The 12,336-nt window shown below is 42.0% G+C and overlaps 1 protein-coding gene across 3 annotated transcripts in view; it reads right to left on the reverse strand.

Annotated features, from left to right (window-relative positions):
- Positions 1-368: 368 nt before the first annotated feature.
- The window catches only part of abhd12 (abhydrolase domain containing 12, lysophospholipase), a 29,489-nt gene continuing 17,521 nt past the window's right edge, over positions 369-12,336 (reverse strand). For all 3 annotated transcript variants that reach the window (XM_020481618.2, XM_020481617.2, XM_031823421.1), the window contains 10 exons: positions 8,909-9,028; positions 8,631-8,661; positions 8,409-8,454; positions 8,155-8,284; positions 7,923-7,960; positions 4,687-4,766; positions 4,496-4,578; positions 3,903-3,981; positions 2,986-3,113; positions 369-2,781 (listed from right to left, as the gene is read on the reverse strand). In XM_020481618.2, the coding sequence (XP_020337207.1) occupies positions 2,748-2,781; positions 2,986-3,113; positions 3,903-3,981; positions 4,496-4,578; positions 4,687-4,766; positions 7,923-7,960; positions 8,155-8,284; positions 8,409-8,454; positions 8,631-8,661; positions 8,909-9,028 (769 nt within the window). In that variant the 3' untranslated portion in view covers positions 369-2,747. The remainder of the gene's footprint in view (positions 2,782-2,985; positions 3,114-3,902; positions 3,982-4,495; positions 4,579-4,686; positions 4,767-7,922; positions 7,961-8,154; positions 8,285-8,408; positions 8,455-8,630; positions 8,662-8,908; positions 9,029-12,336) is intronic.

Here is a 12,336-nt window from a genome sequence, read left to right on the forward strand (position 1 = left end):
GCTAGAATCCTTCATTGAAACAGCGTCACCCTGCCTTTTCTTTCTGTAAAAAGCTCAGGCATGGGCCTAGAGAAATGTAACCACTCAAATTCATTAGCTGAGCTATAGATGCAAGAACTGACCATCCACGATATCAAAATGATAGTTTTAACCATGTTGAGGCAAACCTATGTAAACACACAGTATTAACATTGAGGTGAATCAAGCTTATGATCTGATGGGGTATGACAGTTGAACTAAGCTCGAGGTGTAAATTCTATACCGATTTGAGTAGATCATTAATGTAGCAATTTAGGATTTTAGCTTTGACATTCTAATTGTCAAGGTCATGAGTCCAAGGAAGGAATTAATGTTCAAAGTAAACTTGATTTTAATTCAATTAAGTTTATTCCATTAACAAGCATATGTACATAATTCTTTATGTCCGGTATAGTAGATACCAAAAAAGTTAGCAAGAAAATCAAGATTTTTAACTATAGACAATGTTGACTATGCAGGCTCCACCATGAGTTGTCAACAGTTGTTACTCTTAACCCGACTCAATCTACCAGCCCACATATCTTACTGAGTCACTCGTTTCTACACACAGCAAGAATGAGATATTGCAAAGGGCAGCAGACACAATGTACGTTACTGGAAAAGGTTCAATGACAAGCACAATATGCTAAGGCCCCTTCACGGACAAGAAGCAATACAAGCAAACTTCACTTGTCACATCTCAGTGTATTAAAATGGCTTAGAGAAGTTGACTCGAAGAGCCTGGTTTGGTTAATCAAGATTGGAGGTAAAGTCTGCTTATGGCAACAGTCTAACCTGCTAATTCAACTACGTCCTTCCTCCACAATGGCTCTACTTGAGTAGGTGATTCAAAAGATGCCCTCCGTTGGAAATGTACATCTCTGTACAAAATGATTGTTTTAATTTCTCATCAGATCGCGTCGCAGCATAAAGTTGTCGTCTGAGAATTATACATGTTCACCCTTAACTGGGAAATGCCTACAGTCTCTCCACCTAACAATACTCATCCACTTGTACATGCACATATAAATACATCTTATTTCTAAGAGGAAATGTTTCCACTTACAGTATGTCCACTCAAGCTACAGAACAGCTGACCTTTACCCTCTTACATTGTGTGATTAAAAGAACTTAAGTACAGACCGTAACCTGACCATCTGAGGGCACTTCCTAACCTGATGCATTGAATTCCAAACAATGGATGACCTGGTGGCCTTCATGTTGCTTTAATGCAGAGACTGAGAAATAGCTGGTGAAAACTGTTACATTTCAACATCAAATCCAGAGGAAAGTGGCCATCAGAAGAGAACTGGCCACTTACCATTCATTAAATAACAATGTTACAATTTGAAAAAGTGTAGAACAGCCAATAGAAAACAGTAACGGTGTACTTTGGTCAATAAATAACAAGCATTACCAGTGTGGGGTAGCACTAATTGAAGAAAGAAAAAAACAGTCCGCATCAACTAGTAAACACTGATGTGCAAAAAGTAACATTGGGGTAATTTACTCAGCAATGTTAAGTGCATTGGATGGATGGGCACACTGACATTCCCAGACTGCAGGTACTGTCCAGCCACACTCCTCTGGCTCCATCCTACATTATGGTACCGGTCAATTGCGATCAAGCCAAAGAGAACATAAAGATGTTTTTAGTCTTCCTCTGACCACATCAATGGAATATGCACCGTCACTCACATCGCTTTCTAAGATTGAACAGGAATAACCACTAGCTGGGTGATTGTGTTTTAGCACTAAGAGATTTGGAATTAAAATTTCCATTAGGTCTTCTCAGTTTAGGTAAACACTTTCTTATGCACCGAATCATTAATATGGTATTTCTGCTTTGAGGTAGGCTATAATTGGAAAGTGGAAATCATATTTCTTAAACCTTAGCTCTTCATTTAAATTTCCTCCCTGAAATGGTAAAATTCATGAGCTTGCCCTGAAGTGTCCTAAGGGGTTCTAAAATGAAGCGACTAGTCTTCTCTTTAAGGCGGACAATAATGAGACTGACAAGCCCAAAACCAATATTAATGTTAGGTCAAATGTATAATATTTAATTCAAGTTATACACTTCCTTAAATAGAGAAAAGCTAGAGTCCAAAACTACTCATCTGAGATGAGTCAAATATAATAGATACACTTTTAAATCATGTAATGTAACAAAAATAAAATTGGGAAAATAAACTGGACTGGTATAAACAGAATTTGCTCTGTGCTGCAGATGAGTTGTAAAATGAAAAACGTTCTCCTTCCTCGCCTTGTGTATGAATGTCTACTCCCCAAACATTGTGCAATTAAAAACACTGCTTCCCTGCACGATCCACTGTTCTTCCCACTCCATGATGTTTGTCTTGGCTCCTTAAAATATGTGCATATTTCATCTTTGTGCTCAAGCCATCCTCTTGGTTTGTGTAACCTTGACAACAAGCCAAGCCAGTTGTCCATCCCTCGCTCTTTGCCAGTGTTCCGTTTATGTCTTGCAGGAATTTTAGGTGTCAAAGGAATGCTAAATAAAAGGAATGGATGCATCTTCTTCAGTCCATGCGTGTACATTTCAATGTTTTATGAGATATGTACACACCAACCATAAAGCATACAGTAAAAGAGTTTCAGTGTGTGTGCGCGCGTGTGTGTGCGCGTGTGTGTGCGTGTGTGTGTGGGGGGAGGGGGGAGGGGGGGGGTTGTAAGAGGAAACAATGGACAGGTGGAAATGTTCTTGTCGGTTATGCATGGGGATGAGTCGTGCCAAGGAAGTCACTGGAAGAAAAATGAAATCAAAACAGAAATACGTTTAGCATAACTCGGTACAAAGGCAGCCAAGAATGTAGTCACCTAGTGTACAACTAATTGCCTACATTTAATCATTTCTGCTCAGTTGGCCTAAGGTCATTACACAAATTGTCAACAGTGAAACACTTCTTGCCACAGTGTATATGTGCGCAACTGGTCTAGTTGCTGTACCTGAGTATGTGTGGCAGCTCAGGACTCCTGTAGATGAACTTGTGCTTGTAGGCTAGAGAGACAGGAAAGGGGATGAACTGAAGCTTGTGTCCACTCAGGCTCTTGGACTGGGAAGCAATGTTGTACAGCTGGGAGGAGGGGGAAGGAAATAAACACAATGGAGTTATGGGAGGATTGTGTTCAGTCCAGGTTAAAAGAACAGCCAATATAGACCTGGCCCTGCTCTGAACTATGACCTCTGTGCTATAAAGCATTACAGAGGTCTGCAGTGGTGATGAACATTTGAGAGGATCATATTTATTTTTTAGAAGCCAATGAAAGAGATGACCAATTAATTAAAAAGAGAATAGTAAAAAAAAATATATATCTGTGTTCCTTCACTGCTATAATACAGTAGCTCAACTCAAATCTCAAAATAGTTTGGGATTTTGGCAATGGTCCTTTATCAACTTCCCCAGAGTCAGGTGGATACCAGGAAGTTGCCAACTAGCATTAGCGCAATGACTGGAAGTCTACGGGAACGGCTAGCACGCAGTCATTGTGATCAAGTTAGTTTTGTGAGCCAATGCAAACTACCTCAAACTTCATTCATATTGGATGCAGCGACATAAAAATGCTATCCAAGAGTACATCTGACTTTGGGGAAGTAGATTTGGGGCATTTTAAAGATAGCATTAAAAAAAACTATACATTTTAGCTCATTCAAGTGATAGGAATTTGAACAGCAACAAGCGAGTCGTTTTCAAAACGACCGCTGATTATTAATGACCTGTATTAAATCTATGAAATTAACTTAGCTTTTTTTGGCAAATCAAATAGCTTCCTGTGTCCTTTGAAAAAGGAGGACCAGATGAAGGCTGTATGAAGTCACGATGATGTGGCTGACTTTTATATGAAGCCCAAACTAAAAAGGATACCTTCTTCCCTAGATGGAAGGGCACGACTGAGTCATCCTCGGCATGAAGGATAAGCAATGGACAGGATATGTGGTCCACACTACAAAAGAGAAGAAACACGCTCAAATTACAGTCAAGTCTCTGAAGATCTTGGAGTGTCTGAATATGCATGGTTGGTCATATGTTAATGGCCCTTATACTATACTAGTGCTTGGCAACTCCACGAGAAAGTACTGCACAAAGGAAGTCTCGACATAGATGAATGTCCTCTGTAGGCCACCTATAATACAAGTCTGACCTTCCGAGTTAGTCCCCTCAGCACATTCCAGAGGACATGGAGAAAAGGCATGGACAGAGCCTGGGTCGGCCAGGTTCAGACTATGCCTCTGCTCTTTAACATGCAAACACGCAGTCTGTTAATTAAAATAACATTTGATACAAGGGTTTGAGCTCTTGATGAATGGTTGTGTGTCAGAGAGATCTTATTGACTCAACAAGCAGTTTGTATGAAGACACCAGTTTGAAAACATATGAGCAGGAACAAGTGACGTGACACACGGCTTTAAAGCTAAAGTTAAACTAAATGGTCCGGAAAAAAATCAAGTTCAACCTACTTTTCGTCACTGGCAAATCGAATGTCGTTTGCTGAAATGGTATCTAAAAAGAACCATTCAAAGCCTGGAAGGTACCGGTAGACCTACAAGAAGAAATGACACAGACGGTAGCTAATAAAATAAAAACGTTACATCAAATACAATGAAATAAGACTCAACATGTAGTCAAGGGATTAAGGGGAAATGCTTGCCATAGAGAAGGGGTGGCTCTTGGCCTCCTCTCGGATGTTGGTGAATGGAGATTCCAAGACTAAGGAGTTTGGGGGAGTCCCTAGAAAATAGAAAAGTCATTCAAATCAAACCAACCTTCATGAAACAGAACCATACATATCCAAGATGTAGCAATACGTTGCCTTGAATTCACTTCCTGCAGACATTAACTTTCTTGAATAAAGCAGTCACAACAAGCCACTTTCGGTGACCCTGTAACCCAGTCAGATGGGTGTGAAAAATTCAAGCTGTGGACACCTGAGCTACCACTGGAAGAGGAGCCTTGTGTCTGGTGTGTTAAGGTCAACAGCCAATGAGTTAGTTCCTCCGGTAGTACACAATACCAAGTTAATGTTTCTCACTTGCTATGATCTGATAAGTGATTGACTATACTTGATGGGATGAAGCCTTATAATACTGTATGAGCATTCAACCTGTACAGGCCATTGGGTGAGGAATGCTTGTAAAGGTCCACGGTGGACCCAAGCATGTGCCCCTCAAACTTAACGTTACATAAATGTCAAAATATTTTGTCAAACTTTTCAGAATCCCACCCTGGACTCCAAAACAGGCTCTCCAAGTACCCAACAAAGAGGGTAAGTTTACCCACTTCATTTAAACAACTTTAGAATAGTTCAACTTGGTGAATTTTTATTTTACCTAATTTTAACAGTAATAAAGAGCACATGTTCAACTAAATAACCCCCCCCCCCCCCATTTAAAAAATAAAAGACTATAGAGTAAATGCCTATTAAATGCCAAATAAAGTAAGTGTTGAAGTCTTCATCTTTTAATCAGCCCCAAATCCACTTGTGGCAGGGGGAATGGTAGCTTGTTGTGTGCACGGAGGGGTAGTTGAATGCAAGCGTGACATATATATATATTTTTTTAAATTGTTCAAACATTTCCAGCTTGTCCATCTATGGGTAGAAGGGTTGACGTGTTAAGCTCAACCTGATAATTATTCTACCACAAAACACCAGAAAAAATTAAATAAAAAAAAAAGAGTAGAACCAGCTCACCTGCTTTTACACTGCGATTTGACTATTAGATGTTCAATGTCTCTTGAAAAGTTCTTATTTATTTATTTTAAATGGAGGAAGTAGTTATATTTTTTATGAATCACTAATAACATTTCATATACAGTATCTGATTTATTGCATTTTAAAATGTGCTCCATCTTAAAAGGGCACTTAAATTTTATATAACAGCCTGAAAAATAGATATGTGCACAATTTCTACTTAAAGTGCAAAAGGCACTCATTTCATGGAACAACCCATATAAACACCTTAATTCTAAGGGCACTTTATTTAAACTCTAAAAATGTGTGACTCGTTTATATAAAACATTTTGTTGGGTGACACTCGCAGCACCTGCATTCACTAAAGTCTACATAAATCAAGTACATACAGTGCATTTGGAAAGTATTCAGACCTCTTGACTTTACACATTTTGTTGCGTTACAGCCCTATTCTAAAATTGATTAAATTTTATTTTTTCCTCAATGTACACAAAACCCCATAATGACAAAGCAAAAACTGGTATAGAATTTTTTGGCAAATGTATCAAATAAAAATAACTGAAAAATCACATTTACATAAGTATTCAGAACCTTTACTCAGTACTTTATTTTATATTGATTTTATTTAACTAGGCAAGTCAGTTAAGACTTTATTCTTATTTACAATAAAGTCCTACCAAAATGCAAAAGGCCTCCTGCGGAGATGGGGGCTGGGATTAAAAATACCAAATAAAATATAGGACAAAAACACATGACAAGAGACAACACCACATAAAGAAAGACCTAAGACAACATAGCATGGCAGCAACACATGAAGCACCTTTGTCAGCGATTACAGCCTCGAGTCGTCTTGGGTATGACGCTACAAGCGTGGCACACAGATATTTGAGGAGTTTCTCCCATTCTTCTCTGTAGATCCTCTCAAGCTCTGTCAGATTGAATGGGGAGCATCACTGCACAACTATTTTCAGACCTCTCCAGAGATGTTCGATCGGGTTCAGGTCTGGAATCTGGCTGGGCTACTCAAGGACATTCAGAGACTTGTCCCGAAGCCACTCCTGCATTGTCTTGGCTGCGTGTTTAGGGTCATTGTCCTGTTAGAAGGTGAACCTTCCCCTCAGTCTGAGGTCCTGAGCACCCTGGAGCAGGTTTTCATCTAGAAACTCTGTTCTTTGCTCCGTTCATCTTTCCCTCAATCCTGACTCGTCTCCCAGTCCCTGCTGCTGAAAAACATCCCCACAGCATAATGCTGCCACCACCAACACCATGCTTCACCATTGGGATGGTGCCAAGTTTCCTCCAGATGTGACACTTGGCATTCTGGCTAAAGAGCTCAAACTTGGTTTCATCAGACCAGAGAATCTTGTTTCTTATGGTCTGCGAGTCCTTTAGGTGCCTTTTGGCAAACTCCAAGCAGGCTGCCATGAGCCTTTTACTGAAGAGTGGCTTCTGTCTAGCCACTCTACCATAAAGGCCTGATTGGTGGAGTGCTGCAGAGATGAGACCCTTCCAGAAGGACAGCCATCTCAAAAGAGGAACTCCGGAGTTGTCAGAATGAACATCACCTCTCTGACCAGTCTCCCCTGATTGCTCAGTTTGGCCAGGCAGCCAGCTCTAGGAAGAGTCTTTGTGGTTTCAAACTTCTTCCATTTAAGAATGAGGCTAATGTGTTCTTGGGGACCTTCAATGCTGCAGACATTTTTGGTACCCTTCCCCATATCTGAGCTCGACACAATCCTGTCTCAGAGCTCTACTGACAATTCCGTCGACCTCATGGCTTTCTTTTTGCTCTGACATGCACTGTCAACTGTGGAACCTTATATGGACAGGTGTGTGCCTTTCCCAACCTGGTCCAACCAATTGAATTTACCACAGGTGGACTTTACAAACATCAATGGAAACAGGATGCACCAGCTCAATTTTGAGTCTCATAGCAAAGGGTCTGAATACTTATGCAAATACGTTTTTTTATTTGATTGAATACAAAGACTGCAAAGACTTCTAAAAACCTTTTTTCGCTTTGTCATTATGGAATATTGTGTGTAGATGAGGTAAAAAAAAATATTTCATCCATTTTAGAGTAAGGCTGTAACGTAACAAAATGTGGAAAAAAGGAAGGCGTCTGAATACTTTCCGAATGAACTGTATTTAGCCTGGGAGGTCGGAAGTCAGAGCCTTAATGAGCAGATGCTTACCTCTGTCACACAGACGTCGGACTAGGTTAGTGGCCACCCTGGAAAATGTGAAAAATACATATTTAAAAGTTACCACTCTGTAAATTGACTGATTTACCAGTACAAACAAATTCACCCAAAGTATATGGTCATCCAATTGTTGGTTCATAATCATATAAGAGTTAATAATTTTACACAAAAAGTATTTGTGAAATGTTGAGCTGAATGTGATGAGAGAAATGTGTGTTCCTACCCTGTCCCCAGTGAGTGGCCCCAGACGTTGAGGGGTTTGCTCCCCACCCTCTCCTTCATCCACTGGTAGAGGAACAGGGCATCTGACGTCATTCCGCTCTCAGAGGGGCTCCCGTCTGAATCACCCCAACCTCGAACAACCAGAGAAGTATGAAAGAAGGGATGAATGGTGATCTAAGATCAGATTGTCTTTTTAAAAGGGATATTGTGATTGTAAATAAATTTAGAAACAGCTCAAAGTAGAACCCCACTTACCTCTATAATCAAATGTGACTACGTGGTAGCCTAATAAACTAAGGACCTGGGGAGGGGAAGCCGAAACGCATCAAATCTCAACTCCAGATCAGACTGAAAGCAGGTCAATTCACAAAAAATGTATTGAATTCTGTTTGTTGGTCAGTACTCAATATAGCTAGATACAGTATGGGTGGGATACAGGCGAAGCAAGTTAGTGTGTTTGCAATGAAATCCTCTCACCTTGTAGAGCTGAACTCTATGGTCCCCTCCTCTGAAACAGACAGGATGGACAAGTTTATAAACCAGGTGAAAGGTAAAGCAACATATCTCAGCCATTCTAAAGAGCACATTGTGTTAATATGTACAAGTTCCAAGGTTGTGAGTCAGCTTCGACAAACACATTTAAAAAGGTGGAAGGTTGTCATGTGAGTTAAGGGTATACGCCAGGGGGTATTGGACCAGAGTAGCACTGAGATAGTACAATTAAAAGTGCTTTTTAAACCAAAATGTATGATCACCTTGTCCCTGCGTTGCCGTGAAGGTACAGCATGACTGGATAGGGCGATTTAAAGGTACTGTCATACCACTCTCTGTCCTTCCCCTGCGCCTCTTTCCACATCTGGTCTGGGACTGTGTGCCTGGGTAGAACAGGAACAGTGATATAGACAAGGAGAAAGCTGTAAGCAATGTACACAATATACACCTACTATAGACTAAGAGGTGTGGGGTGGGGCAAACTGGTTTAATATATGCTAGCATCTCAACTGGGGACAAAGACTATACTGTAAGAACTAGCAGATTGGAGTAGGCTACATGTTTTACATAACTGGACACACAACCCCCATGTTCTAAGAGAATAGCCCTGAACAGAGACTTGTCTATTTACATATCATCACCTCAGCCTTTAGTCTTTATCTACCACAACCCACATTGCTAAACTCTTCTGGGCTCAACATGCCTTTCCCACAGTCAACGTTCCCCAGTTAGTCTGCTCAAGTTCCTACCCCCCCGGCCGGTAAACATCCACAGGGACTGGGGTGGTCTTCCCCCCCTGTGGTCCAGTCTCTTCTGTATCATTCTCAGACACACAAAAAAAAAACACTTCACCTTTTCCCCGAGAGGCAGTGTGGTGTGCGTTATTGTTTTCCCAGCCGAGGAGTTCATTACACCCCTGAGACAGAGGGACAGCTAGAGGGCTGTGTGTGAGAGAGAGACAGCGAGAGGGCTGTGTGAGTGAGAGACAGAGAGACAGAGAGCATATACAAATGGCGCCGGAGGGCATGGCTGCCGTTTTACAGGCTCCTAAACAACTGTGCTTTTTTGTTTGTTTTTTCGCATTGTTTTTAACTTATTTTGCTACCGTCTCTTATGACTGAAAAGAGCGCCTGGACATCACATCACCAGCGATTACTCACCTCGAACTGGATAAAGAGTCCAACGCAAAGGATATACTGCTTCCTGGAGACCAGGCCCAAATCCCCATCATTCACGTGAAGAAAAGACGGAGATACAGGGAGTGAAGGCCAGGGTGCATTGTGAGGATTCGTAGGCGAGCGAGAAAAATCACCACTACCATCGGTTCTATTGGCCAACGCGCAATCACTGGAAAACAAACTGGATGCTCTACGGTCAAAACTATCCTACCAACTGGACATGAAAAACAAATATCTTCTGTTTCACTGAGTTGTGGCTGAACGACGACACGGATAATAGAGCTGGCTGGGTTTTCCGTGCATCGGCAGGACAGAGCAGCTACATCTGGTAGGGCGGGGTTGTGTGCGTATTTGTCAGTCTGTGCACAATGTCTAACATTAAAGAAGTCTCAAGGTATTTCTCGCCTGAGGTAGAGTATCTCATGATAAGCTGTACACCACACTATCTATATTTTTGTTAGCCGCTTATTTTCCACCACAAACTGATGCTGGCACTAAGACCGCACTCAACGAGCTGTACAAGACCATGAGCAAACAAGAAATTGCTCATCCAGAAGTGGCGCTCCTAGTGGCCAGGGACTTTAATGCAGGCAAACTTAAATCCGTTTGACGTAATTTCTACCAGCATGTTACATGTGCAACCAGAGGAGAGAAAGAATAATAATAAAAATATATACATACACACACATATTTTTTTTAAACTCTAGACCACCTTTACTCCACACAGAGATGCATACAAAGCTCTCCCTCATCCTCCATTGGGCAAATCTGACCATAACTCTATCCTCCTGACTCCTGCTTACAAGCAAAAACTAAAGCAGGAAGTACCAGTGACAGATGAAGCGGATTCTACACTAAAGGACTGTTTTGCTAGCACAGACTGGAATATGTTCCGTGATTCATCCAATGGCATTGAGGGGTATACAATCAGTCACCGGCTTCATCAATAAGTGCATCGAAAACATTGCCCCCACCGTGACCGTACATATCCCAACCAGAAGCCATGGATTACAGGCAACATCCGCACCAAGTTAAAGGATAGAGCTGCCACTGTCAAGGAGCGGGACACTAATCCTGACCCTTATAAGAAATCCTGCTAAACCCTCAGACGAACCATCAAACAGGCAAAGCATCAATACAGGACTAAGATTGAATCCTACTACACCGCCTCTGACGCTCGTCAGATGTGGCATGGCTTGCAAAATTATTATGGACTACAAAGGGAAACCCAGCTACTGCCCAGTGACACGGGCCTACCATGCTCGCTTCGAGGCAAGCAACAATGAAGCATGCATGAGCACCAGCTGTTCCGGATGACTGTGTGATCACGCTTTCCATAGCTGATGTGAGCAAGACATTGAAACAGTTCAACATTTACAAGGTTGCAGGGCCAGAGGGATTACCAGGGCATGTACTCCGAGCATGCACAGACCAACTGGCAAGTGTCTTCACTGACATTTTCAAGCAGACCACCATAGTCCCTGTGCCCAAGAATGTGAAGGTGACCTGCCTAAATGACCACCGCCCTGTAGAAATCACATCTGTAACCATGAAGTCCTTTGAAAGGCTAGTCATGGCTCACAGCAACAGCATTCTCCAGGATACCCTAGACCCACTCCAATTCACATACTGCCCCAACATATCCACAGATGATGCAGTCTCTTACACTCCCCTTACCCACCTGGACATAAGGATCACCTATGTGAGAATGCTGTTCATTGACTACAGCTCAGCGTTCATCATCAGTGCCCACAAATCTCACTATTTAAGGACCCTGGGACAAAACACCTCCCTCTGCAACTGGATCCTGGACTTCCTGACTGGCCACCCCATTGGCCACGCTGATCCTCAACATGGTGGACCCTCAGGCATGCGTGCTTAGTCCCCGCCTTTATTCCTTGTTCACCCACGACTGCGTGACCAACCACGACTCCAACACCATCATTAAGTTTGCTGATGACAACAGTGGTAGGCCTGAAAACCGACAACGATGAGAGCCTATAGGGAGGAGGTCAGACCTGGCAGTGTGGTGCAAGGACAACAACCTCTCCCTCGATGTGAGCAAGACAAAGGAAATGATTGGGACTACAGGAAAAGGCGGGCCGAACAGGCCCCCATTAACTTCTTTGGGACTAGGGGGCAGTATTGAGTAGCTTGGATGAATAAGGTGCCCAGAGTAAACTGCCTGCTACTCAGGCACAAAAGTTAGAATATGCATATAATTAGTAGATTTGGACAGAAAACACTAAAGTTTCTAAAACTGTTTGAATGATGTCTGTGAGTATAACAGAACTCATATGGCAGGAAAAAAACTATTTGCCCATCCAATATACAGTGTCTATGGGGTCATATTGCACTCCCTAAGGCTTCCACTAGATGTCAACAGTCTTTAGAACCTTGTTTCAGGCTTCTACTGTTAAGGGGGAGGAATAAGAGCTGTTTGACTAAGAGGTCTGACAGAATGCCATGAGCTAAGTCAGGCGCGCGGCCGTGAGAGTGAGCTGCATTCCTTT

The sequence above is a fragment of the Oncorhynchus kisutch genome, linkage group LG4 (assembly GCF_002021735.2).
Source record: "Oncorhynchus kisutch isolate 150728-3 linkage group LG4, Okis_V2, whole genome shotgun sequence".
In the NCBI taxonomy this organism is placed as follows: Eukaryota; Metazoa; Chordata; class Actinopteri; order Salmoniformes; family Salmonidae; genus Oncorhynchus; species Oncorhynchus kisutch.